The sequence below is a fragment of the Terrapene carolina genome, unplaced genomic scaffold (assembly GCF_002925995.2).
Source record: "Terrapene carolina triunguis isolate 2854851 unplaced genomic scaffold, T_m_triunguis-2.0 Scaffold136, whole genome shotgun sequence".
Classification (NCBI taxonomy): Eukaryota; Metazoa; Chordata; order Testudines; family Emydidae; genus Terrapene; species Terrapene triunguis.
Genome location: NW_020664487.1, coordinates 2,637,199 through 2,655,727, shown reverse-complemented (window position 1 = coordinate 2,655,727; position 18,529 = coordinate 2,637,199). Strand labels below are relative to the sequence as shown.

At 44.8% G+C, this 18,529-nt stretch overlaps 1 protein-coding gene across 1 annotated transcript in view; it reads left to right on the top strand.

Moving 5' to 3' along the window:
• The window catches only part of FRAS1 (Fraser extracellular matrix complex subunit 1), a 185,924-nt gene that overhangs the window by 91,894 nt on the left and 75,501 nt on the right, over positions 1-18,529 (top strand). The window contains exons 28-33 of the mRNA XM_029911919.1: positions 427-543; positions 11,557-11,671; positions 12,238-12,375; positions 15,335-15,367; positions 16,156-16,287; positions 17,973-18,098. Of these exons, the coding sequence (XP_029767779.1) occupies positions 427-543; positions 11,557-11,671; positions 12,238-12,375; positions 15,335-15,367; positions 16,156-16,287; positions 17,973-18,098 (661 nt within the window). The remainder of the gene's footprint in view (positions 1-426; positions 544-11,556; positions 11,672-12,237; positions 12,376-15,334; positions 15,368-16,155; positions 16,288-17,972; positions 18,099-18,529) is intronic.

The following is an 18,529-nucleotide window of genomic DNA, read 5'->3' as shown; positions in this document are numbered from 1 at the left end:
AAAAAAAAAAAAAAAAAAAAAAAAAAAAAAAAAAAAAAAAAAGCGGTCGTGCCGCCCTAGGATTGGGCAGAATGCCGCCTCGAACAATCTGCCGCCCCAAACACCAGCTTGCTCAGCTGGTGCTGGAGCCGGCCCTGATCAAAGCATGGTACAGTCTGGCACCTACTATGTGAGTGCATTTGGATTACAGAGAAGCAACCCTAAGAGACATCTGGTTGAAGGTACAGTATGATTTTTTTCAGCATTTATCATCTAGTTCTATTGCTGGCTCATGTTCTCAGGATCAGCCCCTAACTTTGTCCTACCAAAGCCAGAAGGAAAAGGAGGAGTAGGGGAGGTTAAGAGGAGGGCCTAGAAAGGCAGTTGTGTTTTCAAGCAATAGCAGTTCTTCATCGTTGCGAATGAATTGTGATCTTGCATTTACAGGTATCGAGTGCTGCTATTCCACAAACCCACCTGGAGACCCACATGTTCAACATTGCCATTCTCCCACAGATACCTGAAGCACCACAGCTCTCACTTGGGTCCTCTCTCCACATGACTGTAAGTCTACGCCAAAGCCACTGAATAATTGTCACTGCATTTTTCCTTCTCATTATGGGAGTGCACTGAGACCAGACTTTGCCACAGAACAATTATCTCTATTTGCTTTCTCTTAATGTTGTTCAGTCTGTGCATTGTACCTGATTCAAGCATCAAGGGAAGTTTAAAGAAAGAGTGCTATACAGCTGGCTGCATAGTAGAAAAAAGAAAAGTGAAATGAATCATAGTCAGCTCAGATGTTGAAATGTAAAAAAAAAAAGTTGGAAAATCAATATGAATAGAGGTGATTGAGATAAAATTGTAGATTGTAGAGGCTCTTAATAAAGAAGATAAAGGAAGAAACTACATTTTAACATCTTTTCAAAGAATTCCCCCAGTTCTTAAAACCCCATGTATTACAGAGGCCATTACAGTGGGAAAAGGCAAAAAGCATTGGGTTAGAGAGACAATAACAAATAGATCTATGAGTAACTACACTGCAATCCATATTTACAAAGATCACAGTCCGCTCACAATGACAAAGTTCCAATCCATCAATCTGACACCAGAAACATTTATTATTATATTTTCCTAAAACATTCAGACATGTCTATTACATTTCATTGTAAATTACTCTTTTTGAAGCATTGGCACTGAAAGTAAGTATTGCGTTTTTATACTGTGTCATGTAATCTAATGCAGTTGTTTCCCTAATCATTTAATTTGAAGAGACGCCTGCAAGGCTGGTGGGAATTAAATTAGACACACAACAAGCCTGGTAGGGGTTGGCAGGTGTATGTAGTATATATGGCGTATATTTTTGCTTTGTTCTACTGTCTGCTCTGTTCCTGTGACCTAGCAGAATGCTGTTGTATACCTGAATCCTCCTTGGAGTGTTCTGCTGATAGCATAACCCACTGAGACCCATGCTTTATGCCAACAAATAGACCTTGGTTCGACTCTTTCTTTCTCAATGCAGACTGATACAAGGCTCACTGACGTCAAGAAGAGTCTTTTCAGTTAGGTCAGTGGGCATCAGGATCCACAAGTGTAGCACAGTGCAAGAAGTTCATGGTGCAGTGATTAATACAGAGAAACTCAGACTTTCTACAAATTGGGCCAAATTCGTCCTTGGCATAAATTGATGCAATTCCCATTAGCTTCAATGGGACCTGTACCTGATTCACCAGGGCTGAATTTGGTCCATATGGCCTGTTTTTGAAGTGTAGGATTGCTACTCACGCTTGTTATTTTCAGCATAACCCTGATTTTAAGATCATTTCAAAATATCTTCAGGGAGAATTCAGCATCATTGTCTTGATGTTGGGTTGTGCAACCCCTGACAGCACTGAGCAAACATGTTGTGACACTGGCTTAATGGCATTGTTGTTATTAATATGCTCAGAAGTGTACTGGGTACCTGTTGTTGGGGCGTAGCTACCCCATAGCACACACTGCTGGTCACACATTTCCCTCAATTTCCTTCTCTGAGGTGGGTCTCTTTGGCTCTCCACATGCTGGTCTGTGCTGGAGATGGGACTTAGCCCTCTGGCCAAATCACAAGCAAACCTGTAGCAACAGTTCAACAAACAAAAAGGTCTTTCTGCCTCTTTGCTCACCCTCTGGGCCTTGCTCCCAGCCCCTTTCTTGGCTACCTGTGTGAGTTATTCTGGCTCTGGGACAGAGCTCTGGGTCCCCAAGCTGGTTCCCGTGGAGTACCATTCTCAGCCACTTTTGGGCTCTGTTCCTTGAATCCTTCCCTGCTGTGGTACAGAGCACTGGGCTGCCACGCACGTTTTCTGGGAGTACTTCGTCTCCTGCAGACCCTGGCTCAGGCCTTCCACAGAAGCCTGCCCACTGCCTGTGGTTCCACCTCAAGATTGATCTCATTCTCAGTCCTTTTATAAGGCCCATATGTCCATTAAGCTGTCACGGACCCTCCTTAGTCCCTCCACCTCAGGCTGGAAGCAGCTAATTAATTATGGCCAGGTGTGGCTGGCCCGTCTCCCCTTAAAGGGGCCAGTCACCCTGTGACTCTGCCTTATGAAAATAAGTAAAGACCCAGTCTGTGCCGCAGAGAGTCAACTGGACCCAGCAAGTGAGGGTCATAAACAGACAAGTTGATAGTGGGTTGTAATAAGGTCATGTGGTGATTAAGGCATGTGGACATCTCAATGGCTCTGCTACCTGCTAAAAGGTATATTCTCCCTGCCCTTCCCCTTGTGACGTTGTGTAGTCTATATGGTTTTATAAAAACATGATAATAAGTTAATATAATGTAACTGGAATAGTTTTATAGAAACATGATAATAAGTGAATATAATGTAACTGGAATATGCTTCATGCAAAAGGTCTCTTGTAAGGTATCATTACAAAGCTTATAATCTACTGAGTGTGATCATCCTATTTGTATAAATGTACCACTCTTGTATCTAAAACTAGAAATATAAAATATAACTCTGAGGGCCTATTGTAATTATGCAAAGTGTGGGCCATTAATGGTGGTTTGGAATCTTGATGACTCCCATTAACCGGGACCATTGTCTGCAGATGGCTCTGTTTACCTGTGAGTCTTCCTGTTTATGTGTGTGCTGGCAAGTGGGCAATGAAGTCTTGCAGTGACATGTGATCATGTCACCTGAACTGGAATTCATCTTTAACCTGGTGCTTTTCCAGTGAGGGGGGGTGGAAACCCAGAGGGACAAAGGGTTCCTGCCTTATGCAAAAGATATACAAAAGGGGTGGAAGAGAACAAGGGTGGAGAGGAGCATCATGAAGAATCCCCTAGCTATCACCTGAGTTGGAACAAGAGCTGTACCAGGGGAAAGAATTGTGCCCAGGCCTGGAAGGTGTCCAGTCTGAGGAAAACACGTACTGAAGCATCTCTAAGGGTGAGATTATCTGTATTTAGTTTGATTAGACATAGATTTGCACATTTTATTTTATTTTGCTTGGTGACTTACTTTGTTCTGTCTGTTACTACTTGGAACCACTTAAATCCTACTGTCTGTATTTAATAAAATCACTTTTTATTTAGTAATTTACTCAGAGTATGTATTAATACCTGAGGGAGCAAACAACTGTGCATATCTCTCTATCAGTGTTATAGAGGGCGAACAATTTATGAGTTTGCCCTGCATAAGCTTTATGCAGGGTAAAACGGATTTATCTGGGTTTAGACCCCATTGGGAGTTGGGCATCTGAGTGCTAAAGACAAGCACATTTCTGGGAGCTGTTTTCAGGTAAACTTGCAGCTTTGGGACAAGTGATTCAGACCCTGGGTCTGTGTTGGAGCAGACTGGAGTGTCTCGCTCAGCAAGACAGGGTGCTGGAGTCCTGAGCTGGCAGGGAAAACAGAAGCAGGGGTAGTCTTTGCACATTAGGTGGCAGCTCCCAAGGGGGTTTCTGTGATCCAACCCGTCACACCCCCCACCCCCGCCATGTTTGCTCACAGACAAGATGGCCGAAGTGAGGCTTTAGGAGGGATTTGAAGGTGGCCTGGTGAACAACTTTGGGGCAGGCGTCCAAGCATATGGGAGATGGCTTGGAATTGCCTGTGAGAAAAGCCATTGCTGAGTGGAGGGGCTAGGAGAGAAGGTCAGAGCTGTAGGCAGGGGTGCAAGATGGCTGGCGTTGGGAACCAGGGCTAGCCGTCTGAATGAGATGCACAGGCATGTCTGACCTTATTAGCTACTAATTCTTTATTCATGATGTGTTAAGTGCCTACGGCATGCTTGGCTCTGTCATAAACCCAGATAAAGACAGAGTCCCGGCCCAAACAACCTTGCAGCTAGACAAAAACACAAGGGGAGGATAGAGATAACTTTAGATCTGCCTATTGTAGGTCCTTATACAACTCCCATTAGCACAGTCTCTGCATGCCCCACCACACCTCTGTGAAGTAGGGCAGTGCTGTTATGCCCATTTTATAGAGGGGGAACTAAGGAGCAGAGAGACTAGGGCCAGCTTTTCAAAGCTATTTAGGTGCCTAAAGATGCAGATAGACGCCAAGAGGGATTTTCAGAAGCGCTTAGGTACCAAACTCCCACTGAAATTGAAAGTAAATGGGAGTTAGGCACCATGGTGCTTTTGAAAACTCCACTAGGCTTCTTTAGGCATCTGCACCTTTAGGCACCTGAATACCTTTGAAAATCTGGCCCTTAAGTGACTTGCCCAAAGTCACACAGGAAATCTGTGATGAAGCCAGGAAATGAAGCCAGGTCTCACAAGCCCCACCCTGGGACCATCCTTTCAGGTGTAATAGGGGTGGGTGGGGAGTTCTTGCTGTTTCATATTGGGTAGGTAAAGGATCAGTGCTAACCTGGTGAGCGATATACTGTGGAAGAGAGTAGTTAGCATGTGATTTCTTAGAAGAAATAGGTTTCCAGGTGGCACTGAGGGAGGAAGGCTTTGAGTCGGGAGGGAGTTCATTCCACACATTGGGGTTGGTGAGGTAGGGAGACAGGAATGGGTGAAGGAACTGAAGGGAGTGGTGAAACTGGGAGCAGTGAGATCATCATGGCACAGTGGTCTTATCAAGGTTTAAAATAAGGGCAACCTGCTGGCAATAATAAAATCTGTTCAAGCTGTTATTTGGAGCACTATTTGGTAATGTATCGTTTTCCTTTGCATTTTTTTTTTAAACAAGATTCATGGGGGAGGTGTCCGATTGCTCCATGCAATGCTGGATTTTATAGCTAATTACACAACAAAATCCAACAGTGTCATAAAATATTGTGCTTTACTTGAGGGGGCTCATCACAACCTCTTTGAGAGACAAATATGCCTTGGAGGCAATTACAAAGGGACCATAACATTAACTCTTCTCATCATAAAAAGACAGCAGTTCCCATGTCAGCGTGATTGAGTTCTGCTAATCCGTTTTCAAATGTCTAAATTCCTTCAGAATTAGACTGGTGTCTTTGCCGAAGAATGAGCTCAATGCTAAGTCCTTCTACAGCACAAGATTGGTTTGACTGATCTGGACTAGAAAGGTCAAAGAAAGTTAAATGAAAGTTTGACGATTAAGCTGGGCATGTATCTATAGTGTTTCCTTTTTCAATTATGCATCGAGTTACACCTTTCCCAAAAGATATGATTGATGAGATGAGCATGTCGCTTCTCTGATGGCAAACACTAGCTGAGTGTAAGCTGAGATCACATTTGTGGGATGGAAGGAAATTCTGTGATTGTTAAAGTGCAGTTTTATTCCAAAAAGTGGCTCTGTAAAATTGACACCATCGTTATCATGAGACTTGTTCTCTTTATGCATTCAGAGCCATATCTGCTGGAGTCAGTGTCAAAAAGAACTTCCACTGCCATCAATTTCTGTTAGCTGTGCAGAGCCCATGTAGCTAAGAGGTAGCAAGCTGAATTCTATTCCTTCATGTGCATCATCAGCAGAATTGTTTTCTAAGTTCCTTTCAGATACACTTGTGCAAATGTGCTGAAAACAGTGGGGTTGAACAGCTGTCCCGAAATACTGATTTATTTAATGAATTGTGTATATTAGAGTTAATTTGCTTTTGCTTTTTACTCCTAGCTGTTTTTTAAGATGTATTTTGTCAGGAATGTTGCTTTAATGGTGCATAATGGCAGCATCAAAACTATAACTTTAATCCAACTAGGCTGAGGACAAATATACTCCCACAGTGAGCACTGGACATAAGGTTGGGGTTATCTGTTTTTTTATTCATTGTGCAGTGTATTTGGATACAAGAAAGTACTGTAGGAATTACAGGCTTACCATACAAGATAATTAATTCACTTTTTCATCTGAGGATCTCAAAGTATTTTACAATGAGGCTAAATCTCATTGTCCTCATTTTACAAATGGAGAAACTGAGGCACAGAGAGCACATATAATTAGCCCGAGGTCATACAGTGGCAGAACCAGGGATGGAATCCTGGTCTCATGACTCCTAGGCTATTAGTCCATGTTGTCCAGAATCCTGCCTTCAGCATTCGCCCGTATCTGACACTTCAGAGACAGGTAAAATCACGCCTCATAATAGATCTAGCCAGTTGTGTAATACTGAAACATGGGAATTCCATACATAGTCATAGAGTTTACGACCAGAAGGGACCACCAGGTCATGCAGTCTGACGTCCTGTATATCCCAGGCCACTGGCAACACCCAGCACCCACATGCTAACCCAACAACCAAAATTAGATCAAAGTATTACAGCCCATAGGAGACTAGCTATTATGTGCCACAGGCAGAGAATAGGAGTGACTGAGTTCACCAGTGACCAAGGCCCTTGCAGTGGCAGGGAAATGATTGTGAGACACTGCCCAGGTGATCCTGGCAAGTGACCCGCACCCACACGCTGCAGAGGAAGGTGAAAAAATCCCAAGGTCTCTGCCAATCTGAGCTGGGGGACGACTCCTTCCTGACACCACATGTGAGGATCAGTTAGACCCTGAGCATGTGAGCAAGAACCAGCCAGGCAAGCACCTGAGAGAGAGAATTCTCAATACCACCACAGAGTCCTGGTCCGCCCCATCAAGTGTGCCATCTCCAGCCGCGACCATTCCTGATGCTTCACAGGAAGGAGATTTTTAAAAAAACCAACCCAACACATTGTGGGGGTGGGGGAGGAGAAATCCCTTCCTGACCACTGAAGGTGGCTGGCTAAAACCCTGAAGCATGAGCTTTAGGAACATCTGACAGAAACTGGAAGCCCTGCCTCCGACCATCACAAACAACCCCATCACACAATCACATTCACAAATTTGTCCAGCTCTCTCTTTAAACTAATGAAGTTGTTTGCCCCCCACAACTACTGTTGGGAGGCTGACCCAGGACCTCACCCCTCTTACGGTTAGCAAACTTTTTCTCATTTCCAGCCTCAATTTGTTCTTGGCCAGTTTATATCCATTTGTTCTTCTGCCAACATTGTCCTTTAGCTTACATAGCTCTTCACTCTCCCTGGTATTTACCCCTCTGATGTATTTGTAAAGAGTAATCATATCCTCTATGGGCATTCTTTTTGCTAGACTAAATAAGTCCAGCTCTTTCAGTCTCCTCTCATAAGGTTATCCTAGTAGCTCTTTTCTGCACCTGTTCCAGTTTGAATTCATCTTTCTTGAATGTGGGTGACCAGAATTGCACACAGTATTCCAGATGAGGTCTCACCAGTGCCTTGTACAACGGCATTAATACTTCTCCCTCTCTACTGGAAATGCCTCTCCTGATACATCCTAGGATCGCCTGTGGTCCATCTAGTCTAGTAGTCTGTCTCTGACAGTGGCCAGTATCAGATGCTTAATAGGAAGGTGCAAGAATCCCTTTAGATGAGAGAATTATGGAATAGAGGAAATTTCTTCTCAATCTTACCTATTAGTAGTTGGCTTATACCCTAAACCATGAAAGTATCTATCTATCTATCTATCTATCTATCTATCTATCCTAATCATAGCAAAATACTGTGTTAAAAGAACATCATTAAGGTCGCAAAGTTGAGCACTCAAATGCTAGGAAAGTACTGGGTCTTGTGAAGGGATGGAGCATACTCGGTCACTCTGTGGGGACAACTCATGCCCAGGCCAGTCATAGCACTAGAAGCCGTGAGAAGCTCAGACATGCCCAACGAGGATGGAATCTTCAGAGATTTTAGCAATAAAGCGCTAACAAGTCTCTAGTGAGCATGTGCAAACTTTCAAAGGCTTATAACTTGGCTGGATGTGGGCAGATTTTTACAGAGATGGTAAAAGGTACGCAAAGGACCCCTCCTAAATGTCAAGTCCCTGATCCAAAGCATAGGGGCTCTAGAGCATGTCAGAGTAAGGGCCACAAGGAACTTCCCCTCTAGCATTGTTCTTAAAAATGGCAGAACCATGTTGGCAGAAATTTAAAAAAAAAAAAAAAAATCAGCCTAATGTAGACACCCAGCATGGAAAATTTCTGTCCAAACAACAGAAGTTTGGCAAAGTTATAAGCAACTGAAAATAGGGTCCTATAATGGGATGTGTTGTGCAGCCTCAGTAATAGGTGGTGGTACTAGTCCCACCTATAATGTAGTTATTTATATCCCATTGAATAATATTGCATATGTTCTCCTATGCATATAAATGTCTAACATTTTTTTTTTAAATCCTACTGTCCTCTTGGCCATAATATTATCTGCTGTAAGTAATATATTAATTAGGGAAGTAGTTACATTTTCCAGTTTTAAATTTGTTGTCTTTCAATTTCACTGAATATCCCCTTCTTGTATTAGAAGAGAGGATAAATATGAATCCTCAGTTTACCTTCCAGATAACAAGGCTTGGCAGAATTCATTTTTTATTTTTATATGGTTTGGACGGATAATATCGTTATTTATTTTTAAGCATTTGTTTTTATATGTTTATCAATTGACATTTTTGCAGATGTTGGAAATTATGGGAGGGATCAGACAATAAGCGTTTAATAGCAGTAGACATTGATGTTCTAAAAATTAAAACTTTATAAGAGTTAAAACACCAACTGTCAACATCACATGTCAAAATATACGAAGTAAAAATCCTCCACTAACACTGGCATTCCAACTCTTTTTATATACACATGAAGGTGGGACACTAATAAGTTCCCAAGCAGCACTTTTCTTACTTTGCCTGTCCGTAAATTTGGATTATTATCAATGGAAATATTTTTTCATTGGTTTGTGTGTGTACAGTGAAATCGTTGTTTATTGACATTGACCGATAAAAATCTAATCTTTCCAAACCTACCTGCAACATTCATTATCTTGTATATATCTATCACAGTCCCTCTTCATTTTTTTTCTGTAAACTAAACATTTTCAGGGTGAAGTCCTGACTCTATTGAAGTCAATTTGAGTTTTCTTGGGAACTTCAGTGGGGTCAGGATTTCACTCCCAGTCTTTTCAATCTCTCCTCATAAGGAGGTTTTCCATTCCTCTGTTCTTTGTAGTTTCTTTTTTCTGAATCTCTTCTATTTCTGCTATGCAGTAATCATTCTAGGGTAGGCTATACCACTGATTTATATAATGCCATTATAATATTTTTGGTATTATAAGGTAGTAAGTAGACCACACGATATGGTGAGTGGGAGGAAAAAATTCTTCTTGATCCTCAGCAGATGATCATCTTCTGCTCTAAAGCAGGGGGTTTAATTGCCCATGTAATTAACTTAGCTTGAATAGATACAGATGTTGGTGATCATGAAATGATCTGGGCCCTTTTAGGATCCAGATGGAGTATTAAACTCAGTGACCTCTTGCAGCAGTTTTCTAATGCCAATATACTAGCATTAGAAAAGGTTCAGAGAAGGGCAACTAAAATGAGTAGGGGTTTGGAACGGGTCCCATATGAGGAGAGATTAAAGAGGCTAGGACTTTTCAGCTTGGAAAAGAGGAGACTAAGGGGGGATATGATAGACGTATATAAAATCACGAGTAATGTGGAGAAAGTGAATAAGGAAAAGTTACTTACTTGTTCCCATAATATAAGAATTAGGGGCCACCAAATGCAATTAATGGGCAGCAGGTTTAAAACAAATAAAAGGAAGTTCTTCTTCACGCAGCGCACAGTCAACCTGTGGAACTCCTTGCCTGAGGAGGTTGTGAAGGCTAGGACTATAACAGGGTTTAAAAGAGAACTAGATAAATTCATGGAGGTTAAATCCATTAATGGCTATTAGCCAGGATGGGTAAGAAATGGTGTCCCTAGCCTCTGTTTGTCAGAGGGTGGAGACGGATGGCAGGAGAGAGATCACTTGATCATTACCTGTTAGGTTCACTCCCTCTCGGGCACCTGGCATTGGCCACTGTCGGAAGACAGGATACTGGGCTAGATGGACCTTTGGTCTGACCCAGTATGGCCGTTCTTATGTTCTTATGTTAGTTCATTCCACTGCATTAAGACTCTCATACATCCACAAGTTATATATATATATATAATATGCAGTACAGTGTGCTCCCACACCACAGTGGCTCTTTGGAAGTGTTGCATTGATAATGTTCTTGTAGTGCAGGAAACGGTACGCTGTTTTAAAAGGCTTGAATAGAAAAGGAAAAGCTGCTATTCCTTGACATTTCCATGGAAATTTTTCAGGATTTTTTTAAAAAAGCAGATTCACTCAAAACATATCTGACCAATAAGCTGGCTAGGGAATGACTTGTACCTTCACCCAGTAGTTTTAAATCACATTGATTATTTTTTCCTCATCCATTCTGCTAAAAGTGTGTGTGAGGGGGGATGTATAAGGAGCACTGCTCTGAGGCACATATCCCTTTCTGCTTCCCCCTTGTTCCAATGTGGGGTAGTAATCTGCAGCAAGGCCATGCCAGGAACAAGCAGTGACACCCTGCCCTGTCAGCTCTGCTGTACTGGCTGGTGTGTTTGGATGGGGGGGAGGAGACAGAGCCAGGACTCTGTTCACTCCTGGCCTACCAGTCCCCAGATTGGTGAGGGAAATCGAGGCAGCAGTAGTGCTGTTCACACCTCCGTTCCCAGACCAAGCCCAGGTCAGGGTAGCCTGCACAAGAGTGTAAGGGACAGCGGGGGGAGGGGAGGGTCTTAACTTTCTTGCATGGACATAAAATCTCCGTGTAGCTCATCTCTGATTCCCACTGGCTCTCTGGAGATAGGAAGACTCATCACTGATGGTGAGATAATGTGCTCTCTCTTCTTAATGATTAATACTTGCCACTCCTGTAGCCCCTTCCCTGTGAGAAACAGAATCTGATTTACAACATTAGGTCATAGGCGGTGAACAAGCCTTGCGCTGGCCTTCTGCACATAGGTACTTTTAACCAGTAGTGAACCCCACAGCACCTCCTAAAGGTAGCTGAGTATTGCCCCGTTGGACAGACGGCACAGTGAGATCAAGTGACTTGGCCAAGGCTCTCCCAGCACGTCGCTGTCAGGGATCTAAATGTGTAACTTTAAAGATCAGGTATTCTGAGACTCTTGCGTTTAAGGACTGGTTCCTTTGGGGAACAACTCTCTCAATTGATTCGTTATCTTTCTGAGCAAATCTCCAGGTGCCATTGGCTTTTGTGTTCATTGTCTAATGTGTTTTTTAGGCATTGGAGGATCGGGTGACAGTGATTGAGCCGCATCATCTCTCCTTTGTAGACTCAGAGAGTCCGAGTGGGAAAATCGTGTTCAATGTGACTGTACCTCTGCAGCCAAATCAAGGCAAGATGTGATATTAATATGCTTTTTTTTTTTTAAACAAAAGTCTTAGTGGTGGAGGCGAAGGACTTCTGTGCTTTTATTGCCATTTCTTCTAAGTTCTCTAGCTTTATCCAAAGTATCTGTCTGTGCAGGCAGGTATTAATCTCTCTATCCTCCTTCAATACTTTTCAAACCATCTATTTCTCAACCGGATTCCTTCAGTTAGCAGAAGAGTGAGCAGTGACCAGCCAGCTTTCTGTAATGTCAGTGTCTGGAATACATTGCACACTGTACCCAATGATTTTGCTCTTTTCACCTCTCCATCCGTAAGCATCTGCAGCGCTTACTCAATTAGAAATCTGTGTTTAATTCCTAGTGTCCTCTGTTAGGTCCAAAGAGCTGTAGTGTGTGCGAATGCAGCCAAATGGGCTGTGGCCGGGTGGCCCATTCTGGAGAACGTGAGCAGAGATAACATTGAAGACATAAATAGCACTACGGGGGGGAAGGGACAGTGGCTGAGCCTTGATTGTTTAGTGTTAAAAATGAAATGGATGCCTCTTGTTAACGTGAGCTCTCTGTCTCTCTAGGAATCGTGGAGCACAGAGACAGGCCCCTCTCCCCAGTCAAGTATTTCACGCAAGCGGATATAAACCATGGCAAGATTGCTTACCGTCCACCCACTGCAGCTCCACATGTCAGAGAGATTATGGCATTCTCTTTTGCTGGTAAGAAACACCGGCACTTCACTAGGTCTGTGTCAAGAATGTGGCAATATCTCCACTAGTTCCCATGACAGACCTGGGTGTGCCTCTTTCCCCTCTAAAAACCTAGCATGTTCTCTCTGTTATGGGCCAAACTCACTTCCATTAAACAATGAAGATGTAGTCAATGCGAGTTTTGCCATTGACTTCAACAGGAGCAGGATTAGGACTTGAATTACTGTGAACTCTTTACAGTGGAAATGCTGAATTGTGAAACTGAGATTGTTCAGAATGCTACGGGTGTCATGGAAAATGATGCCACAACTTTCTGCACTTTGGGCTAGATCCTGGCTCCGTGAGTATCAATAGGAGCTTTTGGCATTGACATCAATAGTTCCAGGATTCCACCTTTTATTTTTTGTCACTCATGACAGAAATCTCTAATTATGGGACAGTATTGCAAAATGCTCAGTGCATTATGGGAGTTTCATGCCTTTGAAGCATCTGGCATTGACCCACTCTCGGAGATTGGATATTGGAGTAGATGGATGGATGGTAACTGTTACGTTCCTATATTTTGGATCTTTGCCCCATATTGTGTCCTAGTTTGGGTACGGCAAGTTGAGAAGTGTGGGATCATGTTACATGCATAATTCTGTAGGCCTTATGCCAATACGGTATGCAGCCGAGTTCTTTCAGCTGAGACAAATCCTTATGTTAAATACCATTCTTCAAAGTGTATTACATACATTTAAAAAGAATGTAGGGCCATGTTGTCCACTTGGCATCGAGAGGAGCTCTGGATGTGGAATGAGAGTAGGATGAACCATTTAAAATGTTCTTCAACCCCTCAAGTTGTGTTATGGACTGATCGTTTTCTAATCCTGTAACTCCACACAAAAGAGCCCCTCATAATGTGGAGATAAACCAATGGAAAGGGGGGGCTTTCTTTGCATCCTGGCCTGAGGCTGTCTTCCAAAACTGTGTGTTAACCTAAATGGGTGTAGTGAAAACAAAAGCCAACAATGCACAGGCATGCAGTACAGAGTCTGTTGGGCCAAAGCAAGTTCCTTCTTCCTCAAGAAATCATTGCATTCTTTCTGACGTTCAGTGTCTGTTGGGATGTTCTGTTTTTGTAGTGGAATAAGAAGAGAAATAAAGCATGTGATATTTAGAAACTTGTTTTAATTTGACATGGATAGATTCGGGTTGGCCCTTGTATGGGTGTGGGGGAGAGGATGAGGGAGACCCCCGTTCCCCTGCTTCAGCACCCAGGGCAAGAGCCATTCACAGTTGCAGTCTCTGTGCTCTCTCTTCGCACACTGCCCCAGACAGAGGCAGTCAAGCCGTGGCCCATCCCTTCCCTTCATACCAAGATGTTGCCTCCCTAGTCGCACACTGGGAAGTTCAGGAGCAGAGTAAGCCTCCCTCATGCACAGTCCCTCCACGGGCACCAGGGAGGACAAGGCAACGCTCTGTATTTCCCCTGCTTAGAGCAGTGCCCGTCTAGCACAATCTAGCCCTGAGTGTTTTAGTTGATTTTTTTTTTTTTAATGTTCTATCATAGAGGTGTATGGTGCCTCACAGGGTACAGTAGCTCTGTTTGTATCGGAGTGGTTAATTCACTGGGTGTTACATATAGAACTAATTACAGTAGAACTTCAGAATTATGAATACAGTGGGAACGGAGGCTGTTCGGAACTCTGAAATGTTCGGCGCTGAACAAAACATTGTGGTGGTTCTTTCAAAAGTTTACAACTGAACATTGACTTCATACAGTTTTGAAACTTTACTATACAGAAGAAAAATGCTGCTTTCCTTTTAGTTTTTTTAGTAGTTTACTTTTAACACAGCCCTGTATTATATTTGCTTTTTCTTTTTTTTTTTTTGTCTCTGCTGCTGCCTGATTGTGTACTTCCGGTTCCAAATGAGGTGTGCGGTTGAGTTTGTCACTCTGGTGTTCGTAACTGTTCTACTGTAGCTTTTCTTCATGGTCTGTATGTGCTGAGCTACTTTCTGTTGTAAATAGAGGTGTAGAAATTGACTCAGTAACAAGTGAGCAACTCTGTATTTACTGATGATGGGTGGCGGTGCTCTGTCATGTTCTGAATACTGGAGCCTCATTCTGGAAAGACAGCAGAAGATGAGTGACTCACAGGAGGGCTGGTGCAAGTACAGGCAGATAAACCCCGCCCCGCCTTCTAACAATGTGCAAATCAAGTTTATTAGAGTAGCATCACTCTGTCTGCAGTGAACTCGACTCAGTCAGTGAAATATGATGGTGATATTAGCACTCCCTGATTTGCAGAGCTGTGTGTGCTGAGGAAATGAAACCTAGAAGCCATTATTAGTAAATCACCAGGCCTGCCAGGGTATACAAACACCAATGTATGCAAATCCCTTTTGTAATGTTGCCTGCCTTGTAGCACTGAATAGCAGAACATTTCTCTGTTAATTGTATTAAATTCCAAGTTCTTAACAATTACAAAGCATAGTACAAACAGTTAATGTTTACAATAGCCCTGGAAGTAGGGAAGTATTAGCATTCCCATTTTACAGATAGGGAATCTGAGACCGAGGGGAGCTAACAGCTACACTTTCAAAAGTTACCACTGATTTCGATTACCCATCTTGGGACGTCTTGTACCTGTTGCTTCAGAAGAGCTGAGTTCAGTTCAGTTGGACTTGTCAGTGCTCAGCATTTCCAGAAACCAGGCCCAAATTAAACAACCACTAATGGGGGTGTCTAAACTCGGTGGCTTTTCCGAGGCCGCACAGCAGGCGAGTGGCAGTGCTGGAATTAAAACTCAGGAGTTCCTGACTGTAACACCCAGGATTGAAGCATATGTAATAAGCTGCCTCCATAAAATGTCAGGAAAGATACTCAAGTTTTTGTTGAAAACAAAATGGATTTAAATCCATGTGACCCTGTTTTTTCCTGTGCTAGTAATAAAAGTGCTCTACTTTGTTTTTCCCCCTGCAGGACTCCCGGAGTCGGTGAACTTCAGTTTCACAGGTATATAAATCACTATTCTTTCACTGGCATGAGGGTCGTGGTACTTTTTCCTTCCTGTTAATGTCCTTTGCTTTACCTCTCCCTGCCTGCCCCCCGCCCGCCCGGCTCCTATTTCAGGGACTTCTGAGTGTTGAGTAAAAGTGCACCTGAAATACTTGATGGCTGTTTTCACAAATTGTGGATTAATATGCATGGAAGACAATGACTCCTTGGTAGGAGACAGGAGTTGGTTTTCTTAATAGCAGATACACCTCTTTTCTAACCATTAATTCAAACCCTGCAGGTCTTATTCAGTCAAAAATCCCATTGACATGAGTGAGGACAGCAAAGTTTGACTCAATGATTGTTAAATGTAGTATGGAAACATTTCAGATAACTGAAGTATGTAATAACTTGTTACCTTGTTTAAGCCTTTTCATTGTGCTGCCTAGCATCCCTTATTCTGGATAACCCATTTGTGTTCTGGCTCCAGACTGCAGCCTGTAAAAGAGAGAGGCGTACACATGTGCGTACGCACACACGGAGTCAGCACTGCTCTTCCAGTACGTTAGTACTGCCAGGGACGGATTAGGGATAAAGGAAGACACTGTTTTTTCAGAATTTCTGAATTATGTAGTCTTGTGTCTGGACAGTGAAGGTGTAATTAGAGGGGGATGGGGCAAGAAACTACTGTGGCGTGACGGTCAGTGGTGAAAAGCAGACCGCCTGGAATGTGTTTTTAGGTGCGTTTCAACATGTGTCATTTGAAACAAGCCAGTTAATGCAGATGTGTTTACATTTGGTTGTAGTGTCTGATGGAGAACATACCACCCCTGAGCTGATGTTTACCATTCACTTGCTCTCGACTAATGAGCAGCCTCCGGTGTTCCAGATCACAGCTCCATTTCTGGAGGTCAGCCAGGGTGGCAAGGCTACGATTGGTAAGGAGCCAGGAGGGCGTGTAGCAAAGGCACGATTCTGAACTAGCACGACTGACGGGATTACTCTGAGAAAGTGCTGAACAGGCTGGGTTCGTCGCCATGAGCCCAGTACATGCAGCTGGTTCGAATTCTGGTGTGGGCTCATCTTTTTTGCTAGGGGCTAGATCAGGGGTGGGCAAACTTTTTGGCCTGAGGGCCTCATTGGGTTTCGTAAATTGTATGGAGGGCCAGTCAGGGGAGGGGGTCGTGGCCTGGCCCCCACCTCCTATCTGTGCCTCCCCCCGGGACTCCTGCCCCATCCAACCCCCCGTTCCCTGACAGCCCTCCCGGGACTTGTGCCCCATCCACACACACCCCGCTCCCTGTCCCCTGACCGCCCCCAGACCCCGCCGCCCCATCCAACCCCTCCTCTCATTCCTGACGGCCCCCCCGGGACTCCTGCCCCATCCAACCACCCCTTCTCCCTGTCCCCTGACTGCCCCCGGAACCCCTGCCCCTGATTGCCCCCCGCCGCCCCATCCAACCCCCCCTTTCCTGACTGCCCCCCCGGAACCCCTACCCCCATTCAACCCCCTGTTCCCCCCCCCGACTGCCCTGACCGCCACCCCGAACTCCCCTGCCCTCTATCCAACCCCCCTGCTCCGTGTCCCCTTACCACGCTGCCTGGAGCACCGGTGGTTGGCGGTGCTGCAGCCGCGCTGCCCGGCTGGAGCCAGCCATGCCGCCACTGCCACCACCACGCAGCACAGAGACCAGATCAGGCCGCGGCTCTGCAGCTGCGCTGCCCCAGGAGCTCACAGCCCCGCCGCCCAGAGCATTGCGCTGGCGGCGGGGTGAGCTGAGGCTACGGGGCAGGGGGCCTCCCAGCCAGGAGCTCGGGGGCCGGGCAGGAGGGTCCCGCGGGCCGTAGTTTGCCCACCTCTGGGCTAGATTGTGGCACTTAGCCCACAACCTGCTTTGGCGGCAGTGCTGAGCCCAACACCTCCATTCCAAGAGCTCAACAGGCACAAACTGCTGCACCTCTTGGAAGGGTCCGGCATGTACCCCTTCCCCATGGCTTCATCTGTTCCCCACCCTCTCCCCCTTTCGGCTGAGCTGCAGGGCTGCATTCTGACCTGCTCTGGTGGGCTCTGCAAGGCGGGAGGGCCCCCACTCTCCCCCTCACATTGTACTGCCACAGGGGCAGGGGGTGGACGCTGGCCCGGTATGAGCAATGTAGCACATAACACTGTCTGGTCTATGAGAGCGTGCTGCACAGCTCTAGGTGCTAGGGTGAGGAAGCTTTGCATTTTTATAGACGGACTCACTGACCCACTCGCACTGCATCATGGGGCTGTCTGAACGCATGAACAACTGGATGCGGTCCCCTCCCACGTGGTTAGGAGTTGAAGGTCATGCTAGCTGTCACTTGTACGGCAGATTGGCAATAACGTCTCCGTTTGAACTCATGACCTCAGCATCACCAGGGACAAATTGTCTCCAGGCAGGCAGACCCACAGACATTTGTGTGGAGGAGAGCTCCAGAATTACATGAATTTTAAAATACAAACTCAATTAGAGCCCATTAATTTCTGTCATTTAATGCATGTGAAATTGCATATGCTCGACCTGCTGCTTATAAGGGAAGGTTCGCTGTACAGCAGATTACCGCTCCGACACTAGTGCTGTGTATTCCCCCAATGCAGGGATACAGCTGGCAGTAAGTGACACAGACTCGGCTCCTGAAGATCTCTTCTTTGAGCTGGTGGAACCTCCTCACCATGGTGTTCTGCTCAGGTATAACGCTGGGGGCCACGAGCACATGAAAGCAGGTGAGTTGAGCAGGAAGAAGAGGAATTCAAGTTTGGGGGAAGTCACCAAGTGCAATATATTTTCCCTATCTTTGTATTTTTGTTAATTTCTAACAAGCGATTGAGCTAGGATCTGTTTGTCAATAATAAATTGCTGGTAATTGCCTGTCACGAGCTCTTCAGAGAGCCAACTGAGTATTAATTATTTTCAGAGTACTTGAATATGTTCACTAAAGCTGGGCAGGAAAGAGTTTACCTGTCCCCCAGAAATTTTCCCATTCAGTATCTGGATGAAACTGAGACCTTTCAAAATTTGCCATGGAGAGAGAGAGACCCACCCCTGAGTAGCCAGTAACCCAGTGGTTTGGGCATTCAGCTGGAAAGGGGGAGACTCAGCTTCAAGTCCCAGCTCTGTTGATCCAGGAGGCAGCATTGCCTAGTGGGTAGGGCAC